The 20,094-nt window shown below is 39.4% G+C and overlaps 1 protein-coding gene across 6 annotated transcripts in view; it reads left to right on the forward strand.

Moving 5' to 3' along the window:
* The window catches only part of GRM7 (glutamate metabotropic receptor 7), a 538,026-nt gene that overhangs the window by 337,927 nt on the left and 180,005 nt on the right, over positions 1 to 20,094 (forward strand). For all 6 annotated transcript variants that reach the window (XM_078853573.1, XM_073351194.2, XM_078853574.1 and 3 more), the window contains exon 6: positions 14,006 to 14,206. In XM_078853573.1, the coding sequence (XP_078709699.1) occupies positions 14,006 to 14,206 (201 nt within the window). The remainder of the gene's footprint in view (positions 1 to 14,005; positions 14,207 to 20,094) is intronic.

The raw sequence follows: 20,094 nt of genomic DNA on the forward strand, positions 1-20,094 counted from the left end.
TAACTGCACAAGCAAAAACTAAGTTACAAACGCGTTATTAAGGTTTCAAAGTCAAGCACTCAAAATTTGGAAATGCCAAATTAAGGTTGCCTGTGCAATTTTAAATTCAGGCTCCGTTGTGTGTATGCATTATAACAGTCTTTAATTACATGATCACCTACCATGTTTTTCCCCACATAACCCCTGCCTCATTCAGTGCACAAGATAAACAGCGCTCAATTAATGAGCAGTTTTTCAGTATTTTGTTTTCCCCTCGTTGTTCCGTGTGGCCCCATACATTATTTCCTGCACGCTATTCAAATTCTGCTCTGGAGACAGCATTATTAATTTCCTCATGAGAATTTCTATGTTGCTCATCACTATGTATCTGGGTGCTTTACAACCAATCTAAATGCATTTTCACAATTCCCTGTAAAGGGAGGTGGTATTATCTTCATTTTACAGGTAAGGAGCTGAAGTACAGATTAAGGTTAAAAAATTCCACTAATTTTGGGTATACAATTTGAGATGCCTAGGATCTGATTTTTTGGGGTACTTAGCATTTTATAGCACTTCATATTTTGAAAACACAGCTCCCATTGACTTCAGATGCAGTTGTGGGTGCTCAGCAATTGTGCAAATCAGACCCCAAAATAGCAGTTGGGCACCCAGAAAATGAGGAACACACAATTAGTGATCACCTATGAAAAGTTTAGGAGTACTTGTGGCACCTTAGAGATGAACACATTTATGTATTTTAAGTCTTCAAAATTCGAATCATATTTGTAATTTACTTCTGAATTAGTGAGTATTCAAATAAAATAACCACTATTTATACAGGGCCTAAGTAAAAAAAAAATGTTTTCAGGTTCTTATGTTCCATCTGGTAACTTGTCAGCAACAGTTGCGTAGCAGAGCCAATTTTCAAAGTTGTGCTGGAACCATTGTTAATTATGAGAACAAATAAGCAAAATATTGTTAATATAAAGCTCTATTAGAAATACAGTAGTTGAATCAATCATTTCAAGTAGGAAATGTTAGGAAAATAAAGTCTTAAAAATTCAATTATATAAAAAAAATATTAAGGATGACATTCTTTCTTTGGAATTTGTTTCTTCTCTGTAAATTTCATTCTCACTTTAAATCTTTAACACAAATGTGATCATAAAGTTTTTTAATAAATGTAATGCTGATTAACAATTTTAAAATCACAATGATTTGCACTTTAATATTGCCTTTTACTTAGATATCCAGTATTTTACAAACAGCTCTCCTTTGAGATATGTAAAAATAATCATACTAAGCATGCCAATTTTGGTTGGATGTATTGCTGGAGGTTTAATCACATTATATAATCTTTAATTTCTGGAGACTCCAGGATGATCCGGGAGGGCTGGCAACACTAAAACATACCCTTCTACGAGAGAAATAAACTGAATCCTGTTGGGGCAAATTAATCCCTGACATAAGTCCAACGACTTCACTGTTTTCACCAGGAATTAATTTATCTGAGATTTTAAAATTGTTTGTACTTGGTTGCATGGAGAGTGGTAGAGTGGGAAATAGAATCCAGGAGTCCTGGTGTCCAGTCCCATGGTTTTCAGACTAGATTGCACTCTACCTTATTTTGCTACTGCTTCACTGTTGTCTAATGTGCCTATACATATGACATACATCATCATTGAAATGAAAAGTCAGCTTTTTTGTAAAAAAAGTAATGTGGATTGGTCCAGGAGTAAGTGGAATCTGTAATACCCTAGTCTGAAAGTTGACTGGCTATGTGCAACTGTTTCTAAACAAAATATTTTCTCTGTAATATCCCAATGCATAACCCTGCATTATAGACTAATGACCTGTGAAATTTCATTTTAAAAAATAAATCTCTTTTAGGGTTATATGACTTCAAATATATGTCTGAATTCCAAAAAGGACACTGCCAAGGTGGATGCATCCAAAATTTAACCAACCTTGAAATGTCCATTTTTAATGTAAAAGTTCTCTGTGGTTATAAAATTGTTCATCTTCCTAAAATGCAAGCTGTTGCATTGCTTACTTTTCCATGTTCTAGAAGTGACGTGCCAAGAACAAAACCAAGCTGTAGTTTGGCTTTCTCCTGTACGTGCAATGCGACCATTTGTACTCATGTTACATGTTTCTTCCTATGACACAAATATAAAGCTAGTATCACAGATCCAATTATAAATCACCCAATCATGGCTCTCTTCTTTATATTTATTTTCTTGATCATTGATGCCATTCACTAGAAACTTGTTCTGCTTGCCCATTAAGATGCTAGGCTTCTGTAGTATAGTATGCTGAGTCCATTGTTCCTTGACCACACTGAATCTATTAAAATGCCAACAATATTCATGGCTGTGGTTCTCAGTGTTACATGGGATGTTTTGACAGGAATACGAAGTGTATTGAATATGGCTCGAGCCGTAACTGATGGAAAGTATAAAAGGTCTGTCTTAGATCTAACCTATAATATATTACATACATGCACACATGTAACTGAGAGCATCAGCTGGCATATTGGTGATGTAACTGAGAATAGAAAGTGACCCAACAGATGAAAGCTCCATGTCATCAGGGCTTTGTGCAACCCTCTCCAGCCTTAAGGCTTGAAGATTGGCTGCTGCGACTTGCACCCCCGAGAAGGAGTTTCTTGGCTTCATCCATCCCAAAACTAGGACTTTTGAGGGTTTCCTCTATCCTTCTCACTGAGCATGTGGGTCACGCATTAGCCCACTCCTTACAAGTCTTGTCTGCTCACAGTGCTCCCGTACAGGCTCATCGCAGGTGGGGCAGAGAGGTGGATTACACCAAATGGGTAAGGTAAACCTAGAGATATGGAACCCTTCCACTCAAGGTTAAGATGCTGTTATAAATTAATGTAATCAAAATGACTGTATTTCAGAATATTGGTAATCTTAGCAATAACATCTAGAGTACTCAATGCTAATGACTCCATAATAGTTGTTAACTTTATTAGTAATTTGTGAAGGCCAGTTACAGTACAGGAATTTCCTTATGATGTCAGTGGAGGAATAAGTTGTAAGGCATAGTTACAGCCTGATTCTCCTGTTACCTACATCAGTTTTCCATTCATTTCAATGGAGTTATCTCTTATTTACCTCAGTGTTGGTGGGAGTAGAATCAGGTTCTTAATGTCTATTATTGCAAATATCCTACAGGGAAACCAGTAAAAATGGACATTAACTAGCAAAGTCCACATTATAAAAGACATTCCTGCCCATCATTTATATAGGGCAATCATTCTGATTTCCAAATTTGTCTTCAGATATGAGGTTATCGCTATTTGTTAGAGTAATGGTACCTTGGAGAGTTAGTTTGATGTTGAAGGTTACCTGCAGAACAGATTAGAGGAGAGGCTTATTCAATCGTTACAGTTAAGCCACAAATGCTTTGGGCCCTGTCTATCTGAGGGATTGCCTTTCTCTTTCCCTGGCTTATAGCACAGCCTGAGCGTACAGCTTCTCTGGTTTAGAAAGGTGTGGTCTTTGAGTAGAACTGGCACCCCCTTGGTCTGAAAGAGGTTTGTTTTTGTTAATTTTGAATAGAAACTTGAAAGTATTCTTCTAGATTTTACCATGTGGAGTGGAGTGAGGATTTTGTGGTAGGGGCCGAAAGGTCTTATTATTTATGGTGGCTTTAGATTGATATACAAGTTTTACTATGCAGTTATGTTATGGGATATGGTGGTGTTATCCAATGGGAGTGGGCTTTATGTTTTGCTTCTATCTTTGCAACTTATGGCAGCATGGAGAGTTGTAGTGGCTTCTCATTTTATACCTGAAATTTGAGCCCATCTGTTGGTTCTTTATCATGTCAATCCTTAGTCTTCTGAGATTTGTGATGGGGTGTGTTCCTCACACTGACCCTGAGAGTGTGGAATTAGGCCAGGTGGGCCCAATCAGCCAATTAAATGCAAATGGGGGAGATGTAGGCTGAGTGGAGGGAGTTAATTAGAAGGAAACTCACCTGTAAGGGAACAGGTGGGGCTTCTATAAAGCCAGAAGGCTGGAAAAAGTGGGATGGGATGGGATGGGCAGGGAGGAAGCCTGCAGTTTCTCTCCCTGAGGTAAGGGAGACAGAAGGGATGATGGGAACTCCTGAGAAAAGGGCGAGGACCTCATAAGGAAGGGTTTAACTCAGTGGTGGGCAACCTGAAGCCTGCGGGCCGTCAGGGTAATCTGCTGGTGGGCCGCAAGACAGTTTGTTTACATTGAATGTCCTCAGCCATGGCTGCCCGCAGCTCCCAGTGGCCACGGTTCACTGTTCCCGGCCAATGGGAGCTGTGGGAAGCGGCAGCCAGCATGTCCTTGGAAGGGGAAATCACTGTGTGACCTGGCCAAAGGGCTAAGTCATGAAGCAGCCATACTTGTGATTCTGTGAGCGGGAGAAGAACAGCAATGTTGGAAGGCCAGAAAGAGGGCGCTGACCTGGGTGGGATAATCCCCCCAAATCGTGAGGAAGCAGTGCCACCCAGTGGTGAGCAGAGCACCCCATGACAGGATTATATTATAAAGTGGCTTGGTTGTCAGATCCTTAGTATTTTGAATTAATTATATTTTACTCCTCAGTTTGTTGTTAGTATGTCTAGAGCTCAGAGGGGGTATTCTATTAAATTTTAAACAGAGGTATAAATCATATGAGCTAGCTTCTTTGACATACAAGCAGAGTTGGTCTTCAGACGCCCTGCACTGCTGATATTTATAGCTCTGCCTATATCAACTCTGCCTATATCAACAAAGAAACCTTAATATATATATATATATATGGGTGTGTATGTGTGTGTTACATAACTCTGAATGTCGTTACAGAATAATATATTTGAAATAGCTGACACCAGTAACAGATACTGCCATTTACAGATGAAGAATGTATACAGACAATAGGAAGAATTTTGACAGCATCCACAGAATTTAGGGATATGTAGACTGTGGCTATAATATCTACCCTATATGCTGGATTCACAAACATATGAGGAGTGAATATTTTGATGTCTGCACTTAGCCAGCTGCTGAAATATTGTTTACATAAATTATGGCTGCTTATTTGATACCATAAGCATGCTGGATTTTTTAAATTAAATCACTTTTAATAATTGCCATCAGGTCTTAATAATGTTGAGCGTTCTGTGACTACCTTTTGAAGGCTTGTTTAATGACTTCTTCAGAAATACAAGAAATCTGTCACAAGAGACTCCTGAATTAATATAATAAAAGCACCATTGAAACAAGGTTTTGATTCTTGCCCAGCACGAGTTGCATGCCATGAAAATTATAGTTGCTGTATTCTACATGCTGCATGTCATGCTCCACTGAAGTATGTGAAGACCTGGATTAACCAAAGATTGAACAGGAAAGACCAAAAACTGAAAGAGAGATTTTGAGAAAGAGAAGGTGTAGAAATCATCCAGTTGGCTACTTTCTCAGAGAAAACATAATGTTGCTATATGAAGAGACAAAGGAGAATCAGCAAATCTAAACCAGTGTTCAATTTCTACCTTGTTTAGAACTGCTCATACAAGAGACTTTCTTCCTTGCTGTTTTGTTTTCCATTCTTCTGTGTTCCAGTTTTGTCCTATTCAAAAGAATTGCATGAAACTGATAGGAGGATCATGTCCTTTCTACTCTTCTGTGGGAATCACAATGATGTACAGCTGAGAATATAGTGAGAGATGAGATTAAACTTTCTGTCAACATCTTCAGATAAATCTTTTGGAAGTGACTCAGACTCTTGGTCCGTAAATAGCTACTGTGTTTTCTCCTCCTCCTGCTGTACTTAAATATTCCTTTTCAAATCCAATGGGTCAATAATGCACTCTCCTTTAACTATGTTTTGTCTTTAAATTTGAGCTGTCAGGTGTGTTGACCGTGCAGGTAATAGAGTTGATGCATGACCAGGAATATACCTCTAACTGGAAAAACAAACAGAAACAGCTGTGTGATAGAAACAACAATAGATTCAAGATCACAATGGGAGTGGGTTTTATGTTTTGCTTCTATCTTTGCATCTTATGGCAGCATAGAGAGTTGTAGTGGCTTCTCATTTAATACCTGAAATTTGAGTCCATCTGTTGGTTCTATATTGTGTCAATCCTTAGTCTTCTGAGATTCTCCAGGGACATCTTAATGCTCTTTGGCCGTGGATTCAAGAAGAGTATCTCCCAGCAGAGACACAAATGTATGATGTTGAAGCTACAGAAGAAAAAAAAGAGTTACTTGTAACACTCTAATGGCTTTTTGTTTTTTCCAGGTATATTTAACAATAATAGTTGCGGGAGGCAGAGCATGTAAGTGAATTTACTTCTGGAGCCATATGTACAGCAGAATACAACATTCTGCTTAGCTACTTCAGAGGGCATGAAAGGGGAGAGCATCTGCAAGACTGATGCTGAAGATGGGGTTGGAGGTAAGAGTGCTTGGCTATCACTTGCCCTTACCCCAACTGACTGAGTGATTAGGATATCTTCACGGAGACTGGATTTGGAAAGCACAAAATGGGCCCAGATTACCTCTCTGTTACTACAGTGTTACACTGGTTTTACTCCATTGAAACTGAGTAAACTGCAGTAATTCAGAGGTTACTCGGGTTCGATGGTTGTTAGCAGAATGGATGTTAAGGATACTTTCTGTATTATCTTTTGGCTCCATTGTTCATGTTAGTAACAAGATAAATTGCACAGAAGTTTGGTGGGTAGAACTTTTACAATACCCATGTTTAGATCTCTTTTAACATAGCTTATCATTATTTTTTCTATGAGGGGCTTTTGACCTAGTTCTTGAGATCTCTACCACTTTTCTTCCCTTTCAGCTCTTATGTAGGCTTTGTGATTAGCAACCTTTATCTGAAGAAGTCTGGTTGAGGCGCTATTCAATGGCCATTTACAATGCTCTGTAACAGGCTATAGAATACATGAGTTATTGATATGAGACACTCCCTCACATAATGTTTAGGGTTGCATCTTTTTCCTTAAACCCTGTGGTTTCAAACGCAATGTTTAAAAGCCACATTTTCTATGTGACAGCACATAGCAACATGAAATAACTGCAGGGTCAGCCCTAGCTTTGATTATATCTTGCTTGCCAGAGAAATAAAAAACCCCAAGGTTTCAAAAATGGTTTTTGATATTGCATGTTCCATCCGTGTCACCTTCTTACGTATCCTCCTTATTTAGCTCTCAATAACTCTTTACATCTTTCCTGGTTTTACTATCAGTCTCTTGACTATGGATTGAATAAGTGTTTGAGGTGGTCTTCCTCTTGGTTGCCTATGCAGCTTTCCATGTAACCTTGCCCTTCTTTCAACCAGACTCCAGCGACTTCTCAACCTTTGCTTGTGCTCTTTCACATCACTCTTAAAAAGAAAAGGAGTACTTGTGGCACCTTAGAGACGAACCAAATTGGTTCGTCTCTAAGGTGCCACAAGTACTCCTTTTCTTTTTGCGAATACAGACTAACACGGCTGTTACTCTGAAACCTATCACTCTTAAAGTAGCCCAGTCTGACTGTACTGATGAACTTTGGATGCCTCTTGATCACTTTGGCATATGTATGTTACGGCACTCAGTATTGTGCAATGGCTGATATCAATAGCAGTTCCAGAAGAGAACTGCATTTCTTCATCTTGTGTCTAAGAATTTGTGAGCATTCCTAATTATTATGCAGTAGGAGGCTTCAATATGGAAGCAGCGCCAGTATCATCTTCCCTCTTGAACTGAGGTAGCAGTCAGCATCCTCCAGGGCTTTATTAGGAGCAAAGAAGGAGATTCAATTTGGACTTCCTGTCCGTATGCTTCACTCCCCTAATGTCATAGAAGGGAGGAGTAACGTGAGGAATGTGTATGAAATTTTAAAATGTGAAAAGCAAGTGTATCATGACAGTACACACAATCAATACCAATATTATACATATTTAAATTCTACTGTTTTTTTTTACTGTGCATGAAAGATATTAACAACAATGAGACTAAACCAAAAGTAAAAAGCAAACAGCCTCCTTTCTCACATGCCCACCAAAAACTATTCAGAGTAATAGCCTAAAATACTGTAGCAACATTATTATTAATTGTCTTCAAGTTCCCCTTTCTGAGGTGCCTTATTCCATGTTCCTTCAAATTTTTTTCTCTGCCTAAACTGCCAAAAATGGTCCAACTCTTGTTTGTTTATTATATAGGAGATTTCTTTTTAAAATAAAAGATTACATGGTAGTTTGTTGTAAGCGGAGTCCTCAGATATTAATAGAGTTTATTATATAGCCACTTACAGCTGGTTGTAACTTTGTGAGGTGCTTGTTAAAATTATGATTTTGCTCCATTTAGAAAAATCTGACAGGTTCATGCATGGACTCTGTTTTTCCTTTGCCACTGCCCAGGGCTTATTGTTGAGTTCTAGAAGTGCTCTGCATGTTCAAAGATTGACTGAGATTTTTTTTTATAGTCGTACAGTAGCAATTTTAATGTGATGGTATAATTTAGCTTTAAGTAACTGAATGAATTTATGTAATAAATTCAGTGTGACTCATTAAACGTGAATTCCCAAATGTCCATTTATCGGAATGTTAAGTTTGATGGAGCATGAAGTGAAAGAGAAAGAGCTGATTGGCCAGCTGGGCTCTCAATCGCTCAGAGTTAGGCGATGGACTTCCCTTCCCATCCTGGATTGGGAAACTTTCTATAAAACTCCCTAGCTTCTGGCTGAGAGAGTTGCATGAGGAGTGGTCATTTGAAAAAAGTCTGGGCCTACTGGTGGTATTTATTCCTTGTTGTTTGTTCCGGTATTTTCTTTTGTTGTTGTTGTTGTTGTTTGGAAGAAAAAAGAAAAGAAAAGAACCTGGGCATTATTTTTGTAAAACACTTCCGAACTGGGTCTGGCTGCTTACTGGACAATCTTGATGCTGCACTGTGCCACATAGTGATTATTCAAGCTGCGTTCCTATCTGCACACTACTGCCCAGAAATCTCTTCTAGCTTGCACCTGTTCGAGTGGTACAGGTATCTGAGTTCTGAAAACCAAACAAAAGTTTTGTGTATGCTGTTACGATCACTGAGTTATTTTCTAAGGTGTGCTTTGTTCCCAACAATTTGTGCAGTGCTTTGTGCAATAATTTCCATCTCTTGCTTGAGAATTACTTAAAATAAAAAGTCCATACCACTCAACTGTTACCATATACATAGTTTTAGATGAATTTACCATAAAATTGTATTAAAAAGAACAATTTTGTAGACTATATATATAAACAATTTCATTGCTCTGCAGAGGCTTTTGTCAATTTAAAATAGGCATGGCATGGAAAGTTTATTCCAAAGACATGTCAGTCTCCTTTGAGTGGATTTTTAAATCTTCTTTTAGCATAAGTAAAACTGTGATTGCACGTGCGAGTCCAGAAATTACACATGTAAATTGTAAGCATACATTTTTGTATGCACATGTTGCACATGCACGGTTCTACAAATCTGGGGCTTATAGTATGCATATGTGCTGGGTATATAGTATACAGATAAGAACTAGCTATTTTGAGCTATAAATAATCATATGATCACTGCAAGTTCTTCTCAGTTTTCAGCCCTTTATTTACCTTCATATTATGAATGCAACTTTGTTTTATGAATTTTTGCTCAGTCTCCTTCCACAGATAAACTTTTCTACTAAAGGTTTTCTTTCCCCTTATGTATTTCTTATGTATATGCTTCTTGCATTTAATATGTTTAATCAGTATTGTTTGTGTTCAGAGTTTCAATTCCAAGATCACTTCCCTTGGCTTGCCTTTCTGTTGCATTACTAATTTGGTTATGTAGCTCAGCTCAGCTAAGGCCATTTAAAAGCATTTTCCTTGTCAGTGTCTGGAAATGTAATCTGGTCTGTAATCAACGAGAGCAGAGTGGAATGATAAAAAAGGACAGTAGGTAAATCTTCAAAACCGGGAACCTATTTCACCTTGCTGAATTATTTGAAAGGAACTGGATGTTTCTAGTCTAGATTTGAATTATAATTGAGCTTTACACCAGATGATATCTTAATCATAATGTGTAGGTTGGCAGAACAGAGCTTTGCAGTTTGATACTTTGCAGTTTGGCAGCCTGTATGGGGGAGGGAAATTGCACAAATGTTGAAAATGTATATGGAGGAATTTTATATTTGCTGGTCTCAAGTACAACTGAGTGAATGATTCACTGCAAATAATTTCTGAGACATATTTAGACGCTTTCTAGTAAAGAAATACCCATAGGAAGATAGTGATCTCCTTAGCTGTCCTCATTATACAACATTTACTCAATTATGTTTTATTGTTACAATCAGTTGGATTGATTGTGAGCAGTTTGTGTGTTTGGTTCAAGTTGGGTTGATCATATATTAAATCTTTGCGTTTCCCCCACAAAACTGCATTCACTACAGAAATGACCTAAAAAAAACTTAGGACATTTTGCCTACAACCCCTGTGCCCAAAGTTAACTATTATTGATGCTGTTTTTTACAGTGGTGCCTACAAACCAACCTAAAACAGGGCCACATTGTGCTAGGCATGATACAAACATGGAGAAAGTAGACAGTCCCTGACCTGAAGCCATTACAATCTAAATAAGCAAGACAGAGAGAGGACGGGGGGAAAGGATAGAAAATATAAGCAGAATTCACTGTAAATAATTTATAGGATGTATTTAGTCTCAATTTGTGCTATTTGTGATCCTCAGGTTTATCCTAGGTGCAGCTGAGCAGAGTGTAAAGTTAAAAAAGGTCCTAATACCCCTTTGTGTACCCTGATCTTGGGTTGACTAGGGACCTAAATGGCTCTGAGTAATTGAAAGCACCCTGGGAGGTAACATCTTTTGGGAAATCCTTGGTTGATCTTTTAGGACAGCTTTCTGTTGTCTTTGTGCTTTCTCAGCCCAAGGCTGAGAATCTGGCCATGTGAGTGGGAGGGAGAAGCAATTCATTAACCCAATCAAGTTCTTACCACAGTCAAAGATGGAATTCTGCCATGGTTCTTTTAATCAGAAAACAAACAAAAAAACAAACCTTTTCTGCAGCAGAAATGGTGAATTTTGTCCTCTGCCACATTCATGTGTTTTGCAAAAACTCCTTAACAGTATGACTTTTCACATACCCAATCTAAAAGTGAAAACTGATGTGAGCTAGAGCTTGCAATTCTGTTAGTACCATTCAAATTAAGGATGATAGCAAAAATAATTTCTTCTCATGAATCTCCATCCTAAATTGTTAAAGATCACTGACATTTTTGTGAGAACGTGCTCAGGGGTGGCACGGTCTTTAAAAGCCTGCATACTTATTCTTTCATATTGCCACTGAGAGCCAGTTCCTTGTTAGGCCCAGATCAAGTCCATATAGAGCTCCACTAACTTTAGTGGGACTCTACATAAGTACCAGGGGTCTGACTGCACATAGCTCATCGTAAGACTGGGATCTTTGTAACTGCAGAAGGCTGAGGTTGGAAGAAGGTGTCATATAGTAAGTAACTGAACAATTGGACTGTGATATTACAGCTGTTCAAAAAGTAATATTTTGCAGTGTCATACCATTATATCATCAAAGTATCTCAGAACACTTAACAATCAGTGATTACATTTTGCAAAACCCTGGTGAGACTGATAAGTATAACAACACATATTACAGCTGGACAAATTGAATCATGTGGGTGTTTCTTGCCAAAGGTAAAACAAGATAGTGGCAGACTTGGGGAATAAAACCTAGGAGCCCTCCTAATATTGTACTTTGTTTACCCCTCAGACATCATTGTCCCAATTTATTACTGGCAGATGTTGTCACAGTTCAGGGCAACTGCACTTGTATTCCCCCTTTATAGTCCAGCAAGGGCACCTACTCACAGGCTTCTAGCTCCCTGGCTGTAACCGCTCTTGGGTGGAGACATACGCCTCTCTCCCTCATGACCAGGGTATTTTCAGGATGCACAGTTCCCTGATTATACTCTGAATTCACTAGCAAAGTCAAATTGCCGACGTAGACCTGCTATGCCTTTCTCCTTAAAGATGGTGAATGATGCAATTGTCACAATTATAAGTTACCGCACAACACTTCCTATGGAATCCTGTTTTATTCTTAGGGTATAAGCCTTTCAGAGAAAACATATTAACAATAATAGAAGAACCTACACAAAAGCTAATAAGCTTACCAGAGCTCACCCCACTTGCTCCAACATGGGCTCTGGCAGGTGATTCCTTCAAAAGAGGTCTCTTTTGTGGTCACAAGTTCACAACAGTGTTAGCTTAGAACTGGTATGCAGTCTTATGGGGCCTCAGTAAGCCAAGTCCTTCTTACCCTTCCCTAAGGATTGGGGCCCTCCATGGACCCAGAGGTCTTGTCTATTTGATGGATCAGGAAGACAGCCCTAAGCCTGTTTAAAAAACAGACTATTTATCAAAAAATTGTCTTTGTCTGTTAGTCCCTGGAAAATCCAGACTGGGTCTTTGAACTGTCTTTGAACAGATGATCAGCAGACCAAAGGTCCTCCACTCCAGGCGAAGCTTCAACGGCTAAGTCCGTAGGTGAGGGCTTGCAATCCCCGCCTCCTCAGTACTTCCTAGGAATTCCACTTCACACTCATTGTTGCAAAAGATCAATTGTGTCTGCTATATTGTTGAACACACTCTTCTGAAGTTCACATTGGACCCCAAAGATATTAAATGTAATTCAGTAAGGTATATTAACTGAATTCATAAGGTTTTCCCAGGATATTGTCATATCTGTCACAAATGTGTCCAGCTGTGTGTACTTTTTTACATGAGGAATGGTGACTCTCTCTCTCACACACACACACATATATAATATAGTTTAGGGACAGGTAGGTAATAATCTCTGAATAAAGTATATAAGAAATTTCATAAATGGTATTCAGATATTATATTGGATGAATATTTTTTTTGACTAGCTCTAGTTTTGTTTCTTTACTTTTTGACATAAACTATCATTTTTTTTAAAATCCAATAAATAACTATTTTTGTAGTCCCATTGTCAATCACATTATTTGTTTATCACAATTTGCTAATGACAGAAAGGAACAATGGCTAAGGCTCTATACTCATACTCAGACTATTGGTTTCAATTTCAGGCTCTACTACAGAGTTCCTGTGTGACCTTGGGAAAACCATTTAATCTCTCTGTGCCTATGTTCCCTACCTATAAAATGTGGATAATATTTAGTGTGTAAGATCTTTGTTACAGGATATGTGCAGCGCCTAACACAGACCCTAAATTCCATTGCTAATGGTAATACAAATAAGAAATAATAAAACATTTAAAATAATTATTCTTGAAGCATCACTGCTTATTTCCTTTTTAGTATTTGGTGACAGTACCAATTCATTTGACTGTATAAATTTGGAATCTTTAAGCTAAGGTTCTGTATTTTGATGGCAATCAATGGATTTTGAAGGGCTCATTAATTCCTACAGGAAGAGAAGAGAAGTGCATAGTAAACATATGCAAACTGTGCTGCTTCAGGTTGCATTTACAGTAGGCATGTTAACTGAATTCTCATGAGCTTCCTTTAGTTTGATTCTTCCCTTTCTCTATCTGGCTATGTCTTTCAGTGAGAGACTGGTTTATGAAAGGCAGAATGTAACACCAGACTTTAAAACACCATCTCTGCATTGTTTTAATGTGCTTTCTTCATTAAAAGACTCCAGCGTTTTCAGCATACAGAGTCCAGGCTCTCTCTCTCGGAGATGGATCCCTGTTGATTGTACTGCCATGTCTGTTGTTAGGACTAGATTTGCCTTTGTGAATTCTTTGTCTATAAGTTGAATGGTTGCAGTGTCAAGGGTTGAAGATTTTTTTTCATTTAAAAATGCAAGAAAAAAATGAAATCATAACCACACTATTCAAAATCCTGCACTGGCTAACAACCTTCATTTCTTTAATGCTGCATGAAGTGGCTTGACTTGTATTCATCACCCAGAGAATTCTGTTCTTCACCATCTTTCTCTTTGTGTGTGTGCATTTGTGTTTGTTTTTATGTGCAGGGCAGGAGAGAATTGGAAAAGATTCCCATTATGAACAAGAGGGGAAAGTTCAGTTTGTGATTGATGCTGTGTATGCCATGGCTCATGCCCTCCATCATATGAACAAGGATCTTTGTGCTGATTATGCTGGAATCTGTCCGGAGATGGAACAAGCAGGAGGCAAGAAATTGCTGAAGTATATACGCAATGTTAACTTTAACGGTGAGTCCAAAGCAATGTGTATCCAAAGCACTTCAGAGAACATACGATTTTTAAATTTAATTAGTCAATCAATTATTCATTATTTCACTGGATTTCTTAGCAAATGGAGTGGCCATCATTTATATAGTCCAAGTTTAGCATTCATTTGATTGTGTACTGCTTTCCTTGAAGCAGTGAGTTTTATATATATGATTATATTTCTGACATGCAGTACTCCAGCTAGTCAAGTCCTTAGCTTCTATTGTGCAAAAGATACTAAATTGTGCAACCATTTTATGATGGCTGCACTTGGAAATTAGGATGAAACCACTGAACTCTGCTAATAACCTCAAATTTGCTCTCATCAGCAAAAGTGGGTGATAGACAAAATATATATATGTCCCATCTGTCTGAGTTATATAATGCCTAATTTGGACTTCAGTGCTTAAAAAAGAAAGCCACAGCAACTATGGGTAATGTATAGTTTCTTGGAGTCATCCAAAGCATATTCTTTGATGTGTATCATTTCCACCTACTTGGGGCAAAAAAATAAAGGCACTTCTTTGTCACACAGGACTCAGCCTGTCTGTCATTTTCACTAGGACAACAGTTTAGAGTGTAAGGAACAGATTCATTTTCAGGTTTCAAACCAAGTGACTTAGACCTGCTAAGCAGAAAGTCTCCTGTGGTGAAGGTTGTTGCAACTTCCATTCCCCCAGAAAGCTTATAGTGAGAATACAGCGCAAAAGGCAAATGTGGATGTGGACAAGCTAAAGTTAGTTTGATTCAATATATCACCTCAGCTGCCTATAATTCATCCTCCAAATAAAGGTGCTCCCACTGATCCCAATAAGGACATTGGTAACTCTAACACCAGCCCTTCCTTGAGGTACAGGATAGGCTTTCATATTTACTTCCCTGCGCCAGTGTCTATATGTCAATCTGGCTTAAATATGTGTCAGATCTGTCAATCTGGCTTAAATACTATAGCAGGATTTCCCAACCTCTGAAAATTTTGTTTAAAGGTTATTTGCTTCATTAACATACATGAGGAGATTCACGTGAGCCCACCCCCAGTGCCAGGACAATTGAACAGTCACAGAAGTTAGCTTGTAATACTAACACTTTTTCCTCCTTATAAACTTTGCTAATATATGTAACAGGAGTTTTTAAACTGTCTGCCTCAGCGCTTTACAAGATGGAGACCCAGACTTACATTTTAAAACCTGGTAGCCTAAAGTTAGACATCTAAATCCATATTTAGGCCTAAATGAGGACTCATGTTCAAAAGTGCTACATGGGAGTCATGCAACTCCTATTAAAGTTTTTGTGATAGCCAAAGACGCCCAGCACTTCTGAAAATCAGTTTTGTGACCATACTGGGACTATTCACAAACTGAAAGTTTTGCATAAACGAAAGTGCTTTGCTAGATCACGGTTTTATTTAGGTGCCTGCCTATTGGTAGAAGTGTTCAATTTTAGGTTCATAAGTCTTGAAAATTTTCGCCACCTTCCCTGCTCCTAGAAATTTACAATCTAATAAAAAGAGAGAGAGAGAGAGTAGAAGAAAAGGGACTGGGAGACCCAGATGAGGAAGATAAATCTTGTACTTCATGTTCTAACTTCATCACTGTAAGGGTCAGGAAGGATTTTTTTCCCTCCAAGTAAAGTATTGCATAATTGGCACAGAGTATCAAAAGAGATGCATGAGATTTCCCTCCCTTCTTTGGATTACTTGTTGCTAGCTACTGCCAGAAGCCAAATACTGCTGGATTAATAAACTGAGCAGATAGGATTTTCCATATCTTCCTATTTCTGGAAAAAGAACACAAACGGAATGTTACAAAGCAAAAATAATACTAATTTCAGAGAAATTTGGTATTTGTGTAAATTTTACTAATTTGGCCATCCTAGAATTCTGTAGCAGATCATTTATCTCTCTCTCCTCCAAAGGCCTCAAGGAGGTTCTTGGAAAGCAGAGCAGTTGAATGGTCATCTTATTTTAAGAGAGCGGAGGAAATAATCTACTTAGTGGAATTTGCCTGGATTTCAGTTTTCTCAAGTATATTCATTATTTCAATTTATTCACCCATTTTTGCAAGATTTTTTCCTCTAGTTGTAGTTGGTCACATAAGCCAGATGGTATTTTTTTTTATATACCACTCATAAACAGCATGGAGGCTTCAAGAAGGTAGCAGAACTTTAAAATAATAATTTTAAACTATTTAGTCTCTTGACCATTTAGGGCTGGCCCTAGATAATGTTCCTGGAAACATGAGGTGTCTTTAAGATGTATTATTCATGTGCAGAGTTTATTTTCTCTTGGCCCATTCACGTGGAATAATTGCAGCCACATCTGAGGCTTATTGCCAAGGCGCTGGAGAGATATTCTTGGAGCCCTTTTCTCTTTCTATTTCATGCCCCCATCTATTGTAAAATATACCAGGTCTGTAATGTTCTATTACTGTAGTCACAATAAATGTGTGTGCTTTCCTAGTTGTAAAGGGGTAGGGCCAGTTCTTTGTCTGGCTTGTTTAACTCTGTGCCAGGCCTTTTGCAGAAGGGCTTTTGGGAACCCTGTCTCCCTGCTGAGTCAAGCAGTGTCCTATCCTATGTAAAATATACCCCTTCCCAAACGAACATTTGCTGGTATGAGCTTAAAATTTGTTCTTAAAATTTATTTGAGCATAAGCTTTCGTGAGTTACAGCTCACTTCATCGGATGCATACTGTGGAAAGTGTAGACGATCTTTTTATATACACACAAAGCATGAAAAAATACCTCCCACCACCCCACTCTCCTGCTGGTAATAGCTTATCTAAAGTGATCACTCTCCTTACAATGTGTATGATAATCAAGTTGGGCCATTTCCAGCACAAATCCAGGGGTTAACAAGAACGTCTGGGGGTGGGGGGTAGGAAAAAACAAGGGGAAATAGGTTACCTTGCATAATGACTTAGTCACTCCCAGTCTCTATTCAAGCCTAAGTTAATTGTATCCAATTTGCAAATGAATTCCAATTCAACAGTTTCTCCCTGGAGTCTGGATTTGAAGTTTTTTTGTTGTAATATCACAACTTTCATGTCTGTAATCGCGTGACCAGAGAGATTGAAGTGTTCTCTGACTGGTTTATGAATGTTATAATTCTTGACATCTGATTTGTGTCCATTTATTCTTTTACGTAGAGACTGTCCAGTTTGACCAATGTACATGGCAGAGGGGCATTGCTGGCACATGATGGCATATATCACATTGGTGGATGTGCAGGTGAACGAGCCTCTGATAGTGTGGCTGATGTTATTAGGCCCTGTGATGGTGTCCCCTGAATAGATATGTGGGCACAGTTGGCAACGGGCTTTGTTGCAAGGATAGGTTCCTGGGTTAGTGGTTCTGTTGTGTGGTATGTGGTTGCTGGTGAGTATTTGCTTCAGGTTGGGGGGCTGTCTGTAGGCAACGACTGGCCTGTCTCCCAAGATTTGTGAGAGTGTTGGGTCATCCTTCAGGATAGGTTGTAGATCCTTAATAATGCGTTGGAGGGGTTTTAGTTGGGGGCTGAAGGTGACGGCTAGTGGCGTTCTGTTATTTTCTTTGTTAGGCCTGTCCTGTAGTAGGTGACTTCTGGGAACTCTTCTGGCTCTATCAATCTGTTTCTTCACTTCCGCAGGTGGGTATTGTACTTGTAAGAATGCTTGATAGAGATCTTGTAGGTGTTTGTCTCTGTCTGAGGGGTTGGAGCAAATGCGGTTTTATCGCAGAGCTTGGCTATAGACGATGGATTGTGTGGTGTGGTCAGGGTGAAAGCTGGAGGCATGTAGGTAGGAATAGCGGTCAGTAGGTTTCCGGTATAAGGTGGTGTTTATGTGACCATCGTTTATTAGCACTGTAGTGTCCAGGAAGTGGATCTCTTGTGTGGACTGGACCAGGCTGAGGTTGATGGTAGGATGGAAATTGTTGAAATCATGGTGGTATTCCTCACGGACTTCTTTTCCATGGGTCCAGATGATGAAGATGTCATCAATATAGTGCAAGTAGAGTAGGGGCGTTAGGGGACGAGAGCTGAGGAAGCGTTGTTCTAAGTCAGCCATAAAAATGTTGGCATACTGTGGGGCCATGCGGGTACCCATAGCAGTGCCGCTGACTTGAAGGTATACATTGTCCCCAAATGTGAAGTAGTTATGGGTAAGGACAAAGTCACAAAGTTCAGCCACCAGCTTAGCCGTGACATTATCGGGGATAGTGTTCTTGACGGCTTGTAGTCCATCTTTGTGTGGAATGTTGGTGTAGAGGGCTTCTACATCCATAGTGGCCAGGATGGTGTTATCAGGAAGATCACCGATGGATTGTAGTTTCCTCAGGAAGTCAGTGGTGTCTCAGAGATAGCTGGGAGTGCTGGTAGCGTAGGGCCTGAGGAGGGAGTCTACATAGCCAGACAATCCTGCTGTCAGGGTGCCAATGCCTGAGATGATGGTGCGCCCAGGATTTTCAGGTTTATGGATCTTGGGTAGTAGATAGAATATCCCAGGTCGGGGTTCCAGGGGTGTGTCTGTGCGGATTTGATCTTGTGCTTTTTCAGGGAGTTTCTTGAGCAAATGCTGTATTTTCTTTTGGTAACTCTCAGTGGGATCAGAGGGTAATGGCTTGTAGAAAGTGGTGTTGGAGAGCTGCCGAGCAGCCTCTTGTTCATATTCCGACCTATTCATGATGACGACAGCACCTCCTTTGTCAGCCTTTTTGATTATGATGTCAGAATTGTTTCTGAAGCTATGGATGGCATTGTGTTCCACACTGCTGAGGTTGTGGGGCAAGTGATGCTGCTTTTCCACAATTTCAGCCCATGCACATCGGCGGAAGCACTCTATGTAGAAGTCCAATCTGCTGTTTCGACCTTCAGGAGGAGTCCACCTAGAATCCTTCTTTTTGTAGTGTTGGTAAGGAGGTCTCTGTGAATTAGTATGTTGTTCAGAGGTATGTTGGAAATATTCCTTGAGTCGGAGACGTCGAAAATAGGATTCTAGGTCACCACAGAACTGTATCATGTTTGTGGGGGTGGAGGGGCAGAAGGAGAGGCCCCGAGATAGGACAGCAGCTTCTGCTGGGCTGAGAGTATAGTATAGTTCCCATAAGTCTCCTACTACAGGACAGGCCTAACAAAGAAAATAACAGAACGCCACTAGCCGTCACCTTCAGCCCCCAACTAAAACCCCTCCAACGCATTATTAAGGATCTACAACCTATCCTGAAGGATGACCCAACACTCTCACAAATCTTGGGAGACAGGCCAGTCGTTGCCTACAGACAGCCCCCCAACCTGAAGCAAATACTCACCAGCAACCACATACCACACAACAGAACCACTAACCCAGGAACCTATCCTTGCAACAAAGCCCGTTGCCAACTGTGCCCACATATCTATTCAGGGGACACCATCACAGGGCCTAATAACATCAGCCACACTATCAGAGGCTCGTTCACCTGCACATCCACCAATGTGATATATGCCATCATGTGCCAGCAATGCCCCTCTGCCATGTACATTGGTCAAACTGGACAGTCTCTACGTAAAAGAATAAATGGACACAAATCAGATGTCAAGAATTATAACATTCATAAACCAGTCAGAGAACACTTCAATCTCTCTGGTCACGCGATTACAGACATGAAAGTTGTGATATTACAACAAAAAAACTTCAAATCCAGACTCCAGGGAGAAACTGTTGAATTGGAATTCATTTGCAAATTGGATACAATTAACTTAGGCTTGAATAGAGACTGGGAGTGACTAAGTCATTATGCAAGGTAACCTATTTCCCCTTGTTTTTTCCTACCCCCCACCCCCAGACGTTCTTGTTAAACCCTGGATTTGTGCTGGAAATGGCCCAACTTGATTATCATACACATTGTAAGGAGAG

This window comes from Lepidochelys kempii, chromosome 7 (assembly GCF_965140285.1).
Source record: "Lepidochelys kempii isolate rLepKem1 chromosome 7, rLepKem1.hap1, whole genome shotgun sequence".
NCBI lineage: Eukaryota > Metazoa > Chordata > Testudines > Cheloniidae > Lepidochelys > Lepidochelys kempii.